At 39.5% G+C, this 20,489-nt stretch overlaps 1 protein-coding gene across 1 annotated transcript; it reads right to left on the reverse strand.

Moving 5' to 3' along the window:
• Positions 1-7,178: 7,178 nt before the first annotated feature.
• On the reverse strand, positions 7,179-20,272 carry chpfa (chondroitin polymerizing factor a). Its single transcript, XM_038276365.1, has 4 exons — positions 19,777-20,272; positions 15,743-16,307; positions 11,253-11,435; positions 7,179-9,777 (listed from the first exon to the last, which is right to left on the reverse strand). The coding sequence occupies exons 1-4, from the start codon at positions 20,064-20,066 to the stop codon at positions 8,515-8,517; spliced, it is 2,301 nt and encodes a 766-aa protein (XP_038132293.1). The 5' UTR covers positions 20,067-20,272; the 3' UTR covers positions 7,179-8,514.
• Between the last annotated feature and the right edge of the window lie 217 nt (positions 20,273-20,489).

A 20,489-nucleotide genomic window follows, 5' to 3' on the forward strand; every position in this document is an offset into this window, starting at 1 on the left:
TATAAGTTTATTCAAACTACAAAAACATGAATATTAAACACATATTAAGATACTTTTAACATCACTCTAACATAATCAGATCATTTTAAAAAGTGTATTTTGACAACAAGAAGCCATCATGGCCAAACAGGAAGTAAAAAAGCACATGCAGGAGAAGTGTATCTAATGGACCAGCTTAAATGTACCATTTGTACTTGAACATAGTAGCTTGATGCCTGGCCTCAGTTTGTTTGTGATCATACATTTTTAAAAATTGCTTTATTCTACACGCATGATTTTTGTTTTTTTAGTAATACCAAATGTCTGCTGCGGCCCCCAGAAAATTAGAAGAAATACTCTCGTTCAGTTTGGCTGCTTGTATCTGAGTGCATATACTCTCCTCCATCCACCACAAGCTGCTTTAGCTTGAAATGGTTTCTCAGGCACAGAAGAAAGGTGTAATCTGTTGGCAGCATTATAAAGTTAAGATATTATTACAAAGGTTTACCTCGTTACGTTTGAACGGCTTCTGTGTTGTTCTGTAGACCTTTAAATTAAATAGCGAGTTAAAATATTTATGAGGTCAAAAGTGAGATTTGCACAAATGCCGAGTGGCACTAAAACCCCAACTGATGTTTATCTTCCATAAATTTCAACACCTTAAATAGTACACTTCAGTTACTTGAAGCCATAACACTGTCAATTTGAAATAGTACTTCAAAGATCAACAAATGAAGATTCTGCCATCTTAGGTCCAATGTTTATTTTGTTTATTTTTTCTAAATATAAAAAAAACAACACTACACAACCATAGAACACTGAGATGTCATCCCTGGTTGATCCCTTAAGCCCCATTTACGCTACCCTTTCAAAACCGATCTGTGCCGAGCTTGGATCAGTTAATAGTCTAGAGCTTGGTTCCTTACAACCATTTAAGGCTGATTTATGCTTCTGACGCATAGCCTCTCCAACCGTCAAATCTGTCTCTGCGACCGCGCCCCCGCGCAGAGGTTCTGAAGCCGTCGTCGCACACCTCAAATATATCCTAACTACGCGCCAGATGGTCGACCTGAAGCGGAAGTGCGCAGACATGTGCGCAGGTGTGATTGGTCCTTGGTATTTCCAGCTGTCTGTGTGGTCATCCTTCTCGATTCAGTGCCGGGGCGTGCCATTTTTAAAAACCGAGGAACAACTACAATGGACAACCTACACGCGTTCTCATTTGTCCATTAACAGAACCTGTTCCTCTTCGATGTCTAAACTCTAAATCCATCTCCATGACCGTGATATCTTGCAGATGTACCATTGTTGTTTTAAAAGATAAACACTTCCGCCAGTGCCGGCGAAGTTCTTGTGACCATCCGCCGAAGTTCTTGCGAGTTCTCCAATAGACTCCCCCTTGAGCTTTGGCAGGAAACTGCTGTGCGTCCCTAGAAATTCCAGACCAACGGTGCAGAAGCAAACCAGCAAAACTGGTTTGCGACCATACCCAAGCGACATTTTGATGTGTGTGGTTCCAGTTCTCTAGAGGTAAACAAGTAAAACACCATAGTGGTGCCCGTAACATTCAGGAAGTTCGTGGAGAGTCAGGCTAAGAAGGCAACCTTTGGTGAATTTACTTTACATAGTCGGCTTTTGGGAAGTGGATACGACAAACGATAGTCTAATCAGGGCTTACAGACGGAGGAAACAACAACAGGAGTTGAGACTCATCACACTGCTAAGCAGAATCATCACTAGAAATCGTGTGGAACGATAGGGTAGCTTCTTTTTTATGAATATTTGAAATTTCCTGATTACGGAGGCTGACTGTAAAGAGATGACGCAGTCTGCTCCAGTGCTCTTACCTGAGAACATGCAGTTCAGTTATGCGTGCCATTTACACTCAACAGTTATCTCGGTTACCGTGCTCGGACCGATCTCAGCACGGTTTCAAAAGGGTAGTGTAAATGGGGCTTTAATATGAGGGGGGTTGGAGTGGTGACGTCCTGACCCCGCCCACTGTTTAAACTGGAGGTGCACAAAACAGACACACCTATTGCAGAGACTTGGCAGGGCTTGACATCAACATGCCAACATAGATGGCAGAGAGGGAAACAGCATGTCTAACATAAAGCAGGCCTGTCTGGTTCCACGACGGTTGGAAGGTAGGAGTCGATGTACGCATTACAAGATTTAACCACAACGTTTGGCCCAGGTGGCTCCTAACCAAGGTGGCTAATCATAACAGACTACTCCCAGAGGAGAGAGCTTATTTAAAAAACTGTAAGGTTCTTGTTTGTTAGATGCTTCTGTCAGATTTATTTTTCTTTTGCCATTAATACTCTTATAAATTTCAATGAAGACCTACAGACTGTCACTGCTTTTGTCCATTAGACATTGATGCCAGTGTTAGGTGGCGGTTTTTTTTTTTTAACAAATTTTGTGAGTTACATATTTCTCAGCTTTGGGCATAATAAAAAATGAAGAAGTTATGATATATGTTGCTTAATCCAATCAAATTATGTTATTCTGTTGTTGATTTGTTCAAAGTATTCAGTTGTAGCAGTTCTGCCATATTTAACTGAGGCTCACAATGAGATTCCAGTATCCGAATGTTGACCCCAAACTCACCCCCCCCCCTTCAAGTAATCATGTTCTTCACATGGATGTTTAATATTCATAATCATGTGTCACTTTGACATTTTCAAAAGGTTCCCAATCATCGTCTCTGATGGCATCCTGTACGGGCCATGCATAGTAATCTTCTCCTCTGTCATCAATAATTGTATCCATCCTCTGAGAAGTCACACAGGAGGGGGCTGCTAGTGGAGCTGAATACAGGCATGAGTTACCCCATGGAGTTTTACACTAAACTCTATGCACAGAGACACTATCCTAAAAGAAAAAAAAGAAGCGTGTTCAGCAGTTCTAAAACACAGCTCTGGTGAATCTGAATCTGAAACCTCTTTCAAGCAAAAGTTATCATCCTGATAGAGCTGGCGCCACAACAGCACTAAGTGTGCATGACGTCCGGCAGGAGTGTAACAGAAATAGACACCTTCACTGCTTCACAACATGTGGCTCACATTGCTGGAATTTCTAAAGCTCCTTATCGGAGCTCCTGTCCTGCACAGCTCCTGAGACTTAGACTTTTTTTTTTCCTCCCTACAGCTCTATGGCTCCATGGCTTGTATTCGCTTGTTACATTGTGTCTAAAACCCACATATTCCAACCAGCCACGGATGTTAAGTTTTGAAATCTCTTTTTTCTTTTTCTTTTCTAACCAAATATTTCTAACCTGATGCCTGAGGGGGGAAAAAAGCATGTAAGATGTTGGTGATGCAAGCTTCTGTCTGGATTTCACTGGGAGAAATTTCATCTTGTATCCCGCAGAAATGGAAATGGACCATCCCACAGAGGAAAGATGGATGGAGAGCGTATATTTTGTACATAAGTGTTACGATGATGTGAATATTTCTGTTAGAGAAAATTTTATAAATGTTAAATATGGTAAATACAATGAATATTAAAGTTTAGATTTAAAAAAACAACTTAGTTTAGTTTGTGTATTGTGTCAAGTGTTTTTTTTCTATTATGTTCACTAGTAATCCTTCTATTTGAATCGTTTCCAGCTATTTCAAGAATGAACAAGAGTTAAAAACCTTGAACGCCTCAGAAAGCATCACTCTGGGCAAACACTTCAATCTGAAGGGTTTTCCACAAAATGAGCAATTTTATTTCAGTGTTCCCTGACTGAGCACATTTTTGAAAAATAAAATAAAAACATTTATAGATTTTCACCTTGCCGGTTGACTTTGGGACTGTTGGCCCACGAGGGAGGAGAAAGTCCTGAGACTGAACATGAAATGAAGTACAAAATAATGGCTTACAATTAAAACCAGGCTGCTCTGTAGTTATGTGGTTTTACAGCATGCCTAAGGGTAGTGCACATAGACCCTCGAAATAGCTAAAGCTGTAATTAAGGTCGCAACATTTCTCTGTTTTTAACCCAACCCAGACATCAGGAGTATGTCGGATATAACATGACTAGGAACAGCCTGCAGAGTCTGAATGACAGCGGATTAAAAGCATGCTGTTTGGTTGTTTCCTTTTGTGAAATAAAACTGGATTTCTCATTGTTCAGTCGTAGTTTTCCTCATTGCAAACCAGCAGTCACTGGCTGACTAAAAAAAACCTGAAGGAAACACGTAGCTGTGCTGACACCTAAAGGACAAAATGAATTCTGTAGGCATAATGCAAAGAAAAATGTACAGTTTATAAATTAATATTTATCTTAAGGATTTTCTCTTCTTTAAAAACATATGCCGACAAATGCTTTTTCTGTCATTGATAACTTTCATATTGTTTATGCATTTTATGTTAAAGAAAATCTTTAATTTACTAATAAAAAGAAACAAGAGACTTGATTAATATTAATTTTTTTTATTTAGAAAAATTACAATGATTCACAGTTTATTGAGAAATACAGCACTCAATTACATGTCATGTGCATCAACCAAAATGTACCGCTTTGGTTTAACAAGTACCAATATGTGTGAAATAGTACAAACCAGTGATTGGGGTGAACATGGAAAACTTCAGATGCTTGTTGCAATATATTTGAAATGTACTCCACATAAATGATTTTCTCAGGACCACAAAATTTAAAAAAAACTAAACAAAAAAACATGCCGTGGAAAGATAAAAACAGGTTTAAATACGGTGTGTGTAATTAAATAAAAAACTATTTGTGAATAAAGGAAGTCCTGAAAGCGTACCTTAGTGCAGAAAATATTCAGAATCTGCGTAATTCAGGTGATGTGACTGATAAATAAATTATGGACTAAATACTAAACGAGCCTTCGGTCAGCGACGGTGGCTGCGTTTACAAGAACGGGATAATCAATCCTGCGCCTCGTTTAATTTGAGACCTTTCGTGCTGACAGGAGGCAAAAAAAAAAGAATACACATCTCTGTAACTTCATATTGAAATCTCAACCTCCTTATTTCACAGTGATTTTTCTGGAAGACTCTTTAGGAAAACATTCACACCAACTTAGATAAAGAAAAAAAAGAAATACTTTTTTCATACAAAATATCTAACTTAATCGTTTAAAAACAAAGAAGAAAAAAAATTTGTGATATTTGAACTTAATGCTCTGTGTTCACACTGAATAATACAGCAAACAACTGCTGTGGACCTCCACTGTAGTGTTTCCAACATATATATTAAATCCAATTACAGTTAAATAAAAGGACTCTTCTCGCTTTCTATGTATTTCAAAGCAAATGTGATGAAAAACTGTCTACAGAGAGCAAAATACATTAAAAGGGCCTGTCAGCGAAATTACAGTGTATTCACTCTGCCTCAAACAGAAGGTACGAGTCATCAACAGTACTGTGACATACACACTGCTGCACTTGAAGTAAAATAAAAAGTCTTTGAAATAGAGAGTCCTGTCATCCAAAAGCTGCCTATCCAGCTGTATTATCTGTAATATTGCACATTTTACGTACTAATAAATTACTGCTGTTCAGTACCACTACATCCATTAGCGCTCAGAGACAGAAGTGATCCCCTACTGCATTTCACAACATCTGGAAGAGGGTTCACCAAGCGGAGGACAAGCAAAAAGAAAATCCAAAGCACTTTGGGATGCTAAATGTTTACTTTTTTCTGCTTCTGCTGATATAGAAAAATATTTCTAATGTAATTAAAATATAACCTGACATATTTCAGATCTAAAAAGTTCAGAAAGTACCAACAGGTTTGTTCATTGGGCTTTTGCACCTTTTGCTTGTCTTTTTTTTTTTTTGTATTATAAAGTTTAATTAAAAAAAAAAAACATTTCCAGTAAGTCAAGTCTTCATGTATCAAACCCGACAAATACTTTTCCGGAGAGCTCCTCCCTGCTTTGAGGCACATGTGCAGCCTGCAGATGGTATGTCCCAGTTTGCAATAAAAAACTAAAACCAAGAACCCACTTTAGTCTCCCAGCTGTAACAGGGTTTATAAACACAGAAAGCTCAACTCTCCTATCCCATTCAGCACAGCCGTACAGGCTGTGACAATACCAGAATACCACTTTATTAAAGAAAAAAAAAACAAACAAAAAAAACAGCCAACATATAAAATGTCTTTGTCAAGGCACGTTATACAAATACACACTTCTATAAATACTCAAACCAGTTAAGTATCAAAAGTGCAAGATCTCAGAGCCCCTATGTAATTTATTCATTTATTTTTTTATTTGGGGGGGTCACAAGCTCTGGCGCAATCTACCATCGGAAATAAAATTAGAGCTGGACATTAACTATCAATCTAGTAACAGACTGTTAATGAAAGAAGCAAAGGAGTCGCTTCTTATTCCTCTAACCCATCTAAGAGCAGCAATGAACGCTTTTTTTTTTTATTTAAATAATTACCTACTTCTTATTGTTTAAGTCATTGGTCCAACAACCCACCCTTGCTCATGAGCAGCCATACCCGGTACATCACGTCACCTAATGAAAACTATCGTCGCTATGTGAGCCGATCAGGACGCAAAATCTGAATTTAGAAAATGTTGAAAATTATTCACCTCTCCTGATGCCACAACAGGTTCAATCAATCTGGGGGGGGGGCAACACGGTTTGCAAAACGTCAGGACTGAATATGGTGCAACTAAAACCTTAACGTTACTTAAGAAGTGACTTGGGTCAGATGAGACAAAAATAAAATGTTTGGACTTAAAATTATTTTGGAGGCGCCGTCCCCATTATGAAACACAGTGATGACAGCATCATGCTGTGAGGGCATCCTTTTTCTGCGTTTAAATGGAAGTTAAAATGAGAGGAAACATGAAAGGCGCTAAATAAAATGTAATCCAGATAGATTATCTGTAAGAGGCTGCAAAACACTAAAGACTGGAGCGGCAGTTCGTCTTCCAGCTAAACCTGGGGGGAAAAATGCAGACATTTTTTTTTTTTATTCACAATTCTACACTGCTAGTACTCTATCAACTACTCTTAAAAGTTAAATGAAATAAATTAAAGTTGGGTTCCTACCTGAGAAGAAGGAAGCAAAAAAAGTTCAAGGACTAATAATACTTTTACTAGACGCTGTGGGTTACTGTTCTCACCTGATCCATTTTCGCCTAAGGTGAGTTTTGTGTACTCCATCTTTGCATTGGATTTCGTCACATTCTTCCTCAAACAGTATCCAATCAACATATCTAAGGGTCGGTATGAGATTCTTACAGCTTGAGGACCTTCAGTAAAACACCTCAATAAAGTTTTCAAAAGGGCCCAAAAAAATAAAGAGGAACGTTGATTTTTTTTTTTCTTAAATCGAACTGCTATTCCTTAACACAATGTATTAAAAAAAAAAAAAAAAAAAACATTAAATCATTTACTGTAGTTTTGATTTCAACACAGAACAAAAATACAGAATAAATAGAAGTAAATTTTGTTGTCATTTTCAAGTAAACTTGCTTGTTGCACAGAATATTATCACCGTTAGCTGGGCTGTCTGCTCCGGTAGCCAGCCTACAGTGACTTCACCCCAAGAGAATTTTAAATAAACACTGAGAAGACATAATTGCATTATGCTGAAATAATGTTAAAGTGTGGATCAATAAAGTATAAAATAAATAAACATCAACATGAAGATGAAGATGTTTTCAGATACCTAAATAAGGTTAGAATAGCAAACCCATACGCTCAATAACTCGTTTTAGGCCAAATGTCGTTAATTAAGAATTATGCCATAAAAACATCTGACTTTTGAAATATTTTCCTGGGTTACACAATTACAAGCAGTGGACGTCCGTGGGCTTACCTTCTCCGGAGAGTTAAAGGGCTGGCGACTGCGTCTCTGAGTGATCGGTGGAGCTATTTTTCTTTCAATAGCTTGACTGATTTTCAAAGGGGCTAAATTTGTCCTTGTTAGCATAGGAGAAAAGAAGTAGTCTTTTTCAGTCAGATTACCTGAAGTGTGCAGCAACAAGTGGGAAAGAAGTAGTGGCTCCAACTCTAAACTCCAACTGCTTTGACAAGTCCTATTAACTCAACAGAAAAAATTTCAAACTGCCAGGATACCAGCATGCGGCCATGCCTACTGCTAATTAGCGTTAGCCTTTGGTAGCTAGCGTGGCAACAGCTTCCAGTTGAAAGCTGATAAATCCTTTACCACCAAGGACAACCTCCTTAAAGGTACCACAAAACCACAAGTTATTGGGGGGTTTTATGCTCCCCTGGTGGTCAAAATTGCTTGATGCCATTTTTCTGATTTGCCAGTGTCGCTAACACATTTGGCTCCAGCGAATCCTGAAGAAACAGCTTCTTTCCAAACTTGTATTGCATCAGTATATCAAAACTAGGCTAAAAAAAATAGAAACTAAACGAAAGCTGACCAAACAGCCTTTAATAAAAGGCATTGAGGGAGAAATGAAGGGTTGGACTTAAAGCTGGTAGAGGACTTGTTGCTGTGTTACCCATGAAGGACTCTGAAAAGATCCAACAACTTCAGTCCATTTTAACAAAAACATAGCAGTTGAAATGTGTCGGGTATCTTCAAGTACTGTTTCCTTGTTCTTGTTCAAAAAGCAGCATGGCGAGCTGCGATCGCGAACCAAGGCCCTCCATGTTGCTCTGAATACACCTGTGGTAGATGTCTTCACTGAGTTTTGGGTTGCAGGTCTGATAGCGGTACTGCTGGTGAAGAGCTGGCTCAACAGCTCGGAAGACATGCAGACCCGAATACTTTACAAATATGTCATAGATATCCAGGCTCTCCAGAATATCCTCGTTCTCTTGGACGTCGGCCAACATTCGAGATCGCGTGGCCATGTAGTCAGAGTTGTAGAAGCACGCCTCGTCGAACGACCTGCGGTCAAAATGTCCCGCGTCTTTTACAAGATCTACCGTCGCTGGACGCGGCTGGTTGTGATAGGTCACGTCAGGGTTGTACTCCTGGAAGTGGATGGGAAAGAAAACCTGCCAGTTGTTAATCGAATTCATGCGGCAGCGATTCAGAAATTCAGCGTTGATGTTTGTGTTGACGTGGGCCAGGAAGAACAACGTGTCCACCGGGTGTTTTTTGGAGATTATGTCCATGAATTTAATCTGCGACGGTATTTCCGTTTTGACGCTTATCCAGGGGATTTTCACTGCGGGGTACTTTCGCTCGTAAACATTGATTTGATTTTTCACATCCGCAAATATATCATTGTGATTAACATGCTGAGCCTCCTCCGGGTCGTAGATAAACAGAAACGTCAGGATTGCATTTTCGCTCGTCTCAAAGGCGTTGGAGGCAAAAACCTCCAGGAAATGGCTGACATAGGTCCGGTCTTCAGCAGTAAGAGGTATAATGATGTGAACTCTTGTAGCTTCTGTGACATAGGGCATGGGAATGATCTCAATCAGGCTTAAGGGTCGCAACAGGTGGACTCTCTTGGTTATAGACCGGCTGTGACCTTTCTGATTAACAACCTCGAGCTGCAGGTCTAAGGTGTACTCCATGCCCCTGGTGGGGTCAAAGCGCCTGTATCCGTTAATTAGCTGCTGCTTCTTCAGATGTAAGGTGGGCTTGTACTTTTTGTTCAGCTCCTCTATGGCTGTTTCTATGACGTCCGCTACATCCATTTTATCAATGCCGCGGAGCTCGCATTTAGGAGCATCATCGATGCAGGAATATATCTCCTCTTCTGTAAAGTACTCCCACTTCAGAACTTCAAACCGAGATTTCGGCTCAAACGGTGGATTGACCCCGACAGGCCACTGAGAGGTTCTGTTGCCTTCAAAAGCGAGCACACTGACATTTTTAATCTCCGCCTGCAGACACACAACGAGGGTTTTTAATTAGGCATTCAGCAAATCACCCAAAACTAACAAGCACATCTTACAGAGTGTTATGTATTACTGATAAATATGACTGGCAGCCAATAAAAAAAGCTTTTAAATTCTCTGAAATAATTACATAATGGCAATAACAATTTTAATAGTCAGAACTTTCACAATGAGGGAACACTTCTGGACCATCACTGCAAACAAAGTTGCACATCATAGACTGCTATATACAATAAAACATATAGAAAGTTAGGCGGAAAAAGAAAGTATGGTGGGCATAGCTGCCCAATCAGGTTTAAATGTGTCAGGATTCTAATATTTTGAATTTAATACACGTGTGTTGCATTGAAAACGTATAGTAAGACTTGTATTAATCATCAACACTACACATGTTACTTAAACATTTTCTGGAAGGAATACTTTTTAAGGTCCAAAGTCTGAAACTTTGAACGTTTTAATGCAACCAGTGCATTATCTAAAAGAAAAATTAGAAACATTGAAAAACTGGTGAAATAAAAATTTTAATAAAGAGACGAGGAATGTTACCGGCCAAATCTTAAAACATGTTTTTAAATCCCCAAATTAAAACTATAACAGAGTTACCGGCAGGCATGTGAGGATTTTAGTTTGAGGTAAAAAAAAAAAAAAAACAACAAAAAAAGAAAAATTAGGAGTGAACTAATTAGGGGTGTGCAAAATAATCGTCATGATGATGCATCGTGATTCTAATTTTCATGATCTACTGCATCGATTCTTGACGGCAAGTATCGATTATTAATTTAAAAAAATGAGTAAATAAAATTGCATGAATGGTTGGTGAACATCAGCCAAAAACAAGTGTAATACAACTTCAAGTCCAGTAGATGTCGCTGCTGATGTGTTGATGCACACTGCCTTGTGTCACAAGCATTTCTACTGCGCCGTGTCATTCAAAAACAAAACATGGAGGAGAAAATATTGCAATGCATCGCAATAATTCAAGTATCGTGATGCATCGTGATAGAATCGCATCGTGGCCTGTGAATCGAGATTCGAATCGAATCGTGACTCCTTTGTCAATACCCACCCCTAGAACTAATGCACTGATGGAGTAATCTACACCTAAAACTAGCGCAGAATCCATTTACTGACCAGCTTTACTGCTATTTCTTTATAAAATAAACTTTTTTCTAGGATCTATTTTCTATAAAACTGGATTCTTGGTTTATGTTACTTAAAGCCATAATCATCCAACCTAACAGCAAAAAAGCATATAGAAAATATCAATCTGTGTTGTAAATGAATTATATAAGGTTCATGTCCTGAATGGAACAAAATAATTACATGATACTCTAATTAGCTGAGAAGTCTGCTTTACTCCTATTTTGTCATTTTGTGTGGGGTATAATAAGATGAGAAATGCCCAGATTGCTTTTCAGACCGACTCGCAGGTGATTCGTGACTCTTGGCAATCTGCTTACCTGCAGCTTAGCGATCTCATTGTAAGTCTTCTGGAGCTCAATCTCAGAGAAGAATCTGTGCAGTCGGTACATCTGCTCAGGATCAGACACCGGATGAACAGTCAAAGCTCTCTTGAACTTTTCGTTCCGTTCTTTGCTCAGATCAGAGTTTTTTCCGAGCTCGTAATGGTGGTACTCAAGTCCCTGTAAAGAGAAAACAAAGAGCACTCTTCATCAGACGTGATGGCATGACAGAAACATGCCGAATGCTGGTTGTTATGGAGCGTTACTTCCTTTCCAACATTTCTGCCATCTAGACTACATATCAGAGTCCTCTCTCCATGGGAAAGTTTGCTCAGTGAGCTGAACCTTCACACTACTCTATCACATGCTGATAAAAAAAAAAACAATCTAATGAAGTCATGGAAAGAAGAAAGAAGGAGGAAGTGCTTAACGAAGCAGCAAGGCCGCTCTATTACAAATGTTTGCCAACAGCTTACAGCCTGTAGCCCTGCACTTACTGAAGCATTGTCCGTGCCTAATTGGCATCAGTGTTCCCTTTGTACAGAAAAAAAGAGAAAGAAAAGACGTCTGGTCCTGTTTTCAAGCTGTTTCTCAACCATTCAGGGCCTGTTAACTTCTCCCTGCCTGTCTCCTTTATCTAAGGGGCTAACTTTTGGCTCAGGACACTTACAGATAGCCCAGTAATCCCCCCTTAACTATGCAACAAGATGGCTTGCAGCTCTGGACAGGAGCCAAGAAGTAGAAAAAGGGACTAAAGGACATTTTCAAATCAATTTAGTGAATCTAAAATTAAAATAAATCTAAAGATTGCACATACTTACTACATTGTTCTTTTACAAATTCTTCTGCTAAATCTACTAAGTTCTCCATAGATATTACATACAGTGGAAAACTCTGCCCCCATTCTGTCTCTTTTATTTAAATGCTTCAAATCAAATCTTTTTAGACAAATATAACTTTAGTAAATCCAAAAAGTAGTCTTTAAATAATGATTCCTTAAAAGGGAAAAGAGCAATGCAAACTAAACAGACTTTGTTCAAATAATTCCCACTAAACTTAAGCACAAGCTGCTCCAGCTGTTCAAGGTTCCTTTTATGATAACAGTCCATAGTCTTGTGTTCAGATAACTGGCTTCATTCGAGTAAATGTTTACTATTATATTTCACTCCACAGCAGCTAATCAGATTAAGGTGCATACTTTGACTACACCACTTTAAGACCTACAGTGAGAGTTTTTTGTTAATGAGCCATTCAGATATGGACCTACTGATGCACTTTGGCTCAATGTGTGGCTGGATTTTCCCAAATGTAAAAATGACATCATCCCTGAGGATTAAAGGCATGAATGATTGTCTTGTTCCAGAGACAGCAATGCAGAGGCAGACTATGACACTTTGCCACCATGATGCTGGCGTGCTGGCTTTAGTTTCTGTCAGATGTAGTGGAACGGGGATACTGTGTTTAATTTTGACTCAGTCTACATCGCATTCCCCAAAAGCCTTGGTGATCAATAAAATGTTGCCAGCTGTAGGGGTTTTATCCTCATGGAAGCCATCTTTCCCCCATCATTCCTTTCTGTTGAGTCGAATACCCTTTTCACACTAGCCGGAAAAAAACCTGTTAAAGTCGTAAAGAAGTGATATATAAATCTAATCATTCTGGCTTAAACATGTATATAAATATACTCTTTATCAGACCATATTGTCCCAAAATTTAGAAAAATCCTGTCCTAAAATCTGTGGGGGGGTTTTCTTATGCAGGTCAGTTAGTTATACGTCAGCATATGCACCTAAATTCGGCCAATCATATATCAACAGTCATCTGTCAATCAAATTTTTTCGATCATTGCATCTTTATTCATATGTCGCAGCTAATATACGCAATGGTTGAAATAAGAAATAAGAATCATTTACTTTCCCACTGAGTTCTGTCCCAGTGTTCACAGGGATGGATGTCTGTGTCTTCGGCAGGTGTAGAGCTATCAGAACTGGCAGCGTTGCGAGGCAAGGGCTCAAACTTGTACGGCTGTAAGCCTTCTACACCAAACCAAGCTTCTGCCGCCCTGGCGTCCTCTTCCACAACATCTCAGTCCCCACACTCCTCCTCTAAATAAAAACTGTATGAAGGAGGAGACTCATCCATGTCCTCCGACACAAAACTCTCCTCCTCTTGCTTGTTTCCTCTGTCCATAGCGTTCCTTGACAGTGTCGTTTCTAAGTCACCAATTTAGTGCTACTTGGTCTGAATGTAACTTCCCATTGGGAACCTACTAGCACTAAGTTGCTAACTGGTTAGCAAGATGCTTCCGACAAACCGGCCACAACCCAACTTGCTTGCGAACCTTGCGAACCACAAATGGTCAAATGGGAAAAGAGCCAAAAGCCGATTGTTAGCGGGTCGACCCGGTTTTGAAAAACCTGGGTTTCAGTGGCAAAGCGGTTTATGGTAAGTGAGGTCTCTGGGAACTCAGATGTTGTGCTTGATTCCTCTCAGACCTCCTGCATAAAACTTGGTTTATGCTTGACGCATCCCTGCGACCAAATGTCAGTTTCAGCTTCCACACCCCTCCATGCAGACAGAATTTCTGCATCATAAAAAAATTTAGAACTACAAGGACAGATCAATGTGGAAAAACATGGCGAGCAAGCATCGATCCAACAGCTGACGATACAATGCATCGAAACGTCCGCAAGAGTTTAGATTCATGTTTTGTTTTTTCTCCAGCCTATTTTTATCCATTTTCTCCTGGACATAATTCTGACTCCTTTCCTGTGGTGTCGCTAAAGCCAATTTACCCTCCTACCTCGCTTCCTTTAACCACTATCTTCTTTCCGCTTACACGCACATTTGCAAAAACAGTAGGCAGGCTAGACATGGCGGAGGAAAAAGATGACTTACACACCCTTGCGGGTTAAAGTCATTTGTGTGTAAGTATTTCGTGATGTATTCTTGAGTATCGTAAATAATCGAATCGTTCGGTCAGGAAATTGATACTGAATCAAATCGCCATGATGGGTGGGATTTACACCCCTAATAATTAGTGCAGATATTGTAATGGGCAGCTCATTTTCTGTGCATCAAATATAACCTAACCATTAGTATCTGTAGGAAAGTTTCCATCCAACTGAAAAGAAAATTTTAAGTAAAGTAAAGTTTGTTTGTGGTGTTTCCAATTAGTTTGAAGCCAATTAACCAAGCACCCGAATACTGTAATGTCATCATAGGTCATCCAAATTACGTTGTCATGTATGGCTGTAATAAACAGTAAGTAGTGGCTGCAGTCTAGCAATGACCACTTGCTGACGGTCAAGTTGTTCTTTCGTCAACATATTTTTAATGTTAGTTAAATTTTTTTGCGAAAGCCAAAAGCCAGCTCATACGAGCGTTAAATCTTTTTTTTTTTTTTTTTTTTTTTAATATACATATATTTGATGGAGTTGTTTTTTCCAGATTTAAGCATTTTCATCAAGCTTTTTCTGATGCGATACTTCAAAATGCGCATTATTGGATTTTGGTAGATACGACTGTGAAGACACAGGTAGATGACAATCTATAAATGATTTTCTTTAGACAGAGACATGCTGATTTTTTGTCAACTTTTAGCAAACCATCTGTAACCAGTTATGTTCTACTGAAACGATTTCAGTAACCAGGCCATGGTGGTAAATTCAGACTGAACTAAACAAAAGTTATCAATCATGGTTAACTCAAGAATCAACAAGGGATGTATTATTTTTCCACATAAGGCCAGGTTGGTTGAGATAAACCCGCCCTCGGGGTATTTTTTTAGTCTGGAATAAACTTTTGTTTGATTTTTTTATAACCATTCAATGTGACAAAAACAAAGAAAATCTGTAAGATTACAAATACTGTTTAACGGCACTGCACACATTTGTAAACAAAATGCATAATTAAAGAAAAACATTTTGCAAAGAATAGAAGAAACGAAAGCAAACGGTGCTGAAAGACACAAGAAAATGCCTGCAGGCAGAAGGACAAAAGCTTGTTTGACCTTAAATGCTAATGACATTAGAGGAGCAGAGCATGTTGACCCACAGGGGATTTTCACACCATTGAACCTAACCTAACCTCTCAGCTGTGTATCCAAAGCCTGTTTACCTGTCCTTCTTGCCCCCGGTGCAGCGCAGAGTTAAAAGGCTGGAGCTCTCTGCTCTGTAATATGAATACAGTCTTTCTGCCAGCACCGTTATTATAGTTCTATATAGCTGTCTGTCATTTTAAGTGCTGCCCCAGAGGCAAAGTAATGATTTCTACAGGGACTGTTATGTTTTCCTTGAGAGGAGGAGAACCCCCCTGCTGCAGCCTGTCAAACAGCTGTCTCAGATGACTCTTCTTTGTGGCTTAATAATCGTCTAAACTAGGAACTGCTTCCTACCATATCGTTTCCGTCTGAAACCTTTATACCCTCAAGATGGTGTTATTAACTGGGGAAAAAAGAAAAAAGACATGAATACAAGTCAACTCACCTCATATTCACTGACGCAGTTGGTGCTGGTATAATCAATGATGCATCTTCCCAGCCACTCGTCCGGCCTGGAGCTAAGGATGTCATTCCTGCAGTTTTCCAGGAAGGGCTGAAGTCGTAGGAGTAAGCTGCGTGACAGGAGGTAACCGAACCCCCCGTAGCAGTACTTCCCTTCCATCTCCCCGCCGATGAACTCTTCAGGGCTCCCCATGTACAGCTCCCGATCCATGCTCAGGTGCTCCACCAGTTCTCTGATGCGGTCCGCTTCCACGTAGGCGTCGTCTTGAATGAAGTAGAACCAGTCGTATTCGTTGATGTAGTGGTCTAAGACATACCTGACAGTCTGAAACATGTTCCAGATCAGCCGCTCGTCTCCGTGGGAGACCACGAACATGCCATGGGGGACTTTGCGGTTGCGAGAGCCGGTGAAAAAGACCACGATGTCCAGGTGGTGGCTGATGGTGCGGTTCACCGCCACGCCCAGAGTATTGATGGTGTTTTTGGAGGTCAGGACTCCGACGAACAGACGCTCTCGCATCCCAAGCTCCGTGCTTATGTACTTCGCCCTAAAAAAAACATGGCAGCAAGTGCAGAAAGAAAGGATTTTAAAACTGCTCAAACGGTCTGTTACACTATTCATTGTGTTTAGAGGCACAAGCGAGTTCTGGAGTGAACAGAGTGCTGACACTGCTGCACACTGCACACTGCCTGTCAGCTGGTTGAAAAAAGTGAATGATTCCTTCCTCTCATACTAGAAAAAAAGAAATAATCAAATTATATTATTAAAGGTATAGTGGAGAATGTTCTTTTTCCAGGTGGATCATCAAAATAAACGGTCCTCCTAATTGTCAATCATTTTGGTGATACGTTTACGTAAGGCCGTCCTACGTGCTCATCACCATTTTCATTACCGGTGGAGTCTGACATAATGAAAAAATTACAAATCTTCTTTTAGAAATTAAGCTTGTATGAGCGATGCAAACAGAGAATTTTAAACAGAGCGTGCACGAAGAGAAATGGGCTCGTGCACGCCCTCTCACACGTTTAATAGGCGTACCCTCTCAGAAGCAGGTACAGGGTTGTGCAAGTGCATTTTCTTGTAGAGAGGGTGCCCTGAAAAAAAATAATGCAACCGCTTTTGGCATTTAGTTAATCATATTTAGTTACTTTAACATAACTGTTTTATGTCCTACCCTGGTAACATGAAACAATTGTGTTAAAGTAACTAAATACGATTTAGTAAATGCCAAAAATGGTGTCATTATTATTTTCAGTGTGGGTCTTTTCAAAAATTCCAGAAATTCCTCCACTATACCTTTAAAAAGACTGCTGGATAGCTGGTTGAATGAAGGTTTGGTTTCCTTGTCTTGCTCACAAGACAGCCACATTTAGACGTTTTAAAAATACTTTTGGTCACAAAAGTCACACAAAAACTGCAGAAAGCCATACATGCTTTTCACTCAGCTAAAACCATTTTTTTCTCTATAGTTCTCCTACGCTCTTTAATGCGTCTCTCTGCAACCCCATTATTTGCCACAAAGTTCCAACCTTGTTCACACACATGCACGAAACGTGCAGCTGCACAGGTGAACCCAGATTCATGCCAGAAAAGATGTCGCAATCACCTGTAAAACAAACTAACATGTCTGTCTTCCTTAAACGCCCCAGAGTTGTGAGGATAGCAGCACGTTCTCTCCTGCAAGCAGCAGCCATTGAAAGTGGCTAAAGTGGTTCAGTCCACACCCTTCAACAAATTCAGGGGGGAAAAGCTGAGCAAGCTGACCATAAAGCCTGACAAATTTACCACCAAATATAATATTATCATAGTTTACTCAATTAGGAGCAGAGGAGCAGAACGGTACATCATTCTGTTTCTCAAATTTAACTGTTCTATCTTAAACCAACAGATCTAAATCTTAAAGAATTGTTTCACGGCTGAAAGAAGGAATGGGAGCAAGAGACAAAAGCTAGAAAAAACAACAACAATTGAGCTAAAATAGGCCAGAGTGCCTAGTTGTTGATGGCTAGTATCCAGATTAAAACAGAAGACCACAGGATTGGAGAAATGGGTCGGACGATTTTATCAGTTTCTATGGATATCTGAGATGTGTCAAATGTTGTGACACAAAGAGGGAAAAAACGACAAACCCGCTTTCTGCAGAAAATGAAACGGGTAAGGACTTGCAATGTGATTCATCATAATCAACAGAGTAGTTTAGTTTCCTTCCTACATCCCACATGGCATCAGTTAAGCCCTAGTTATTGGTGGTTAATCTCCTTGTAAAACTACAGCATCTTAAAAGATTTTACATCTTAAAACCGTCACTTTTTCTACTTCTATCGGTTAGGTATTAGCAGCTTTTGTTTGTTTATTAAATGTGTAAGAAACATAAAGGTGATCTCACTTTAGGTTCCTCAAAAATGTGTTTTCCTCATTTTTTAATGTAGATAAAGTAACTTAATCCTTAGCAATATAAGATTTTTTTTCAGTTATTATCCGTCATGGGACATTTTGTCCCAACCATGCATCAATATTTAAACTGAAGCCAACAGTTGCAGATACTTCTCAAAAGGAAAGTATCGTGTAAATGTTCCTTTAATTGTCCTTAAGTAAAGAAACTACATGTGAAATTTGAGCCTTTTAAAACTGTTTATCTGGATAATTCACACAAATATTAGATTACAAGCAAAACTACTCCAGCCGTGAGAGGTTTAAGTATTTGGGTGTGCAAAAAAAGTTTGTGTACAGGTAAATAATAGCAATGATTTGGTATATAGGGGCTGCCGATCATTAAAATATCACCTTCTAACCTTCCTAAAAGGATTCTCAAAAGGACATCTTTAATTTTAGCAAAACCTTCACCTGGACATAAGGACCATTTCAAGAAACTGAAATGAAATTCAGCCACTCTTGGATGTGCGGGTTAACATTCAAACAAGCTCTCTATCCACAGGTTCTAGGAAATGTTTGCCTGCTTATGCAGAAAATGTAAGTTAGACATCCTTCAGTGTGTAGGCATACAGTGGCACCTTGTCAGCCTCAGCTTCAGTCTTAAGGCCTGGTCAGTATTAATAAGCAGAAAACTTCTGGAGAGCTCTGACAGCTTGCTTCACGCTTTAATTAGACTGTGGATAGATAATATAAACCATCTTTCAGTCGTCACTGTTAGTGGTGGAAGAAAGGGTGGGGATGTGGAGAAAAAAAAGGGGGGGGTGCAATTTAGGAGCAGTTTTTAAATGTTTTTGACACAAGCTGATAAGCTAAAAGATAATCAAACAAAAGGTCCTATCTTTGTTTCTAAATTTAACTACTGGTTTCTTTCCTAAATGATTCATACAGAACAATATTTTTGTAACACCAAGAATTGTGTTGTTGTTTTTTTTGGTGTTTTATTCACCTGAAGACAAGCAGATTTTTTTTTTTTTAAACACCTTTTTTTATTTTGGCTTTATTAGCCTTTTGTTTTTCATCTTTTTTCCCCCACCATCAACTCTAATTGCATGTATGAAAAAAAGCAGGCTTTTGGCAGTTTTCTTTAAAAACAAAACTTCTTTTATCTTTTCATTTTAAATATCAGATTTCTCAGAAAGAAATGTGCATTTTTTATATTTTCCAACATCTGGAAATCCCAAAGTTTTTTAAATCCCAAAGTTTTCAAAACTAATTCTAATTGAACTAAAAATTAAAACTACATAAAATGTTTATTGTGTGTCTTAAGAAATAACGTTTAAAATTAAATTATTGAAAGAATTACAAAGGTAAAAAAGTTTTCCTTAAACTTTTTTTTCTGGTTGTTTTTTTTTTTTTTTTTTTTTTTTTTTTTTGGGGGGGGGGGGTGCAGGGCCCCCCCCACGTTCCCTCTTGTAGAACTTACTGGGGTCGCCCCTGTGTTTTACATTAATAATCTTATAATTACTAGCCTTACTGTGACACCTGACCATCTGTGTTTTGTGAGGTCTGAAGTAACTGATCATCATCACATTGTTCATTTATCTGAATCTGAAACCAAGAATGAACGGGGACCCTAAACTGACCTGAAAACTTTCTTTGGAGCACTCGGTTGGACTTGTTTGTATGGGACTATTCTCGGCTCGAAATCCTCTTCAGACTCCACATCGTTGCCAGTTGAAATGGAGTTGGGCTTTCGGGCTCCTTTGAGGAGTCCTTCCTGACCCGAAGCCACATCCTCGCTCTCCTTGACCTCCAGGGGACACGCTTCTTCCGTCCAGCTTACACTCAGCAAACTCAGCGTGAAGCCCAATGAAATGCCGATAACCACCGGGCCGAGAGAGCGCAGGACAGAAATAAACACTGAAAACCTCATTTTAAACTTCGGCTTTCCCTTTGCTTCTATCTGATAGTCCTGAGTCGGTCGCTTCCGGAGGCCCCTCCAAGCGGCTAGGATGGAGCAGCTGGGTTGTTCATCAAGTCTGAAGTGGGTCAGATGGCTCCAAAGAGAGTTTATAGAAAAAGATGCAGCTTCTTCCTTAAATTCTACGCAGGACTGTTACGTGTCAGTGTCTGCTCCATGGCTCCTCCCCCTCCTGCTTGGCGTGGGGGGATCAGGGGGCGGGGCTTCAAGCTGCGCGGGGCGGAGGGATATAAGAATGAAGAGCCAAGTAACGGCAGGTAATGGTCAGGGAAATGAAGAAGCCTCATCCGCTTTGCAGTTCACTCAGCTGTCTTTTACATTTGGCTCATTACTTATATTTTAGGGTTAGGTTCATGTAGACCAGTGCTTAAATAA

This window comes from Cyprinodon tularosa, unplaced genomic scaffold (genome assembly GCF_016077235.1).
Source record: "Cyprinodon tularosa strain WSP-4 unplaced genomic scaffold, ASM1607723v1 ctg124, whole genome shotgun sequence".
In the NCBI taxonomy this organism is placed as follows: Eukaryota; Metazoa; Chordata; class Actinopteri; order Cyprinodontiformes; family Cyprinodontidae; genus Cyprinodon; species Cyprinodon tularosa.

Bases quoted from the DNA above. Each gene is read 5' to 3' on its own strand.
- chpfa (XM_038276365.1), bottom strand. From the start codon at position 20,066: ATGAGGTTTTCAGTGTTTATTTCTGTCCTGCGCTCTCTCGGCCCGGTG. The intron at 16,308-19,776 runs GTCAGTTTAGGG...TGTTTTTTTTAG, and splicing joins GCTCCAAAGAAAGTTTTCAG to GGCGAAGTACATAAGCACGG. The intron at 9,778-11,252 runs GTAAGCAGATTG...GTGTGTCTGCAG, and splicing joins ATGAGATCGCTAAGCTGCAG to GCGGAGATTAAAAATGTCAG.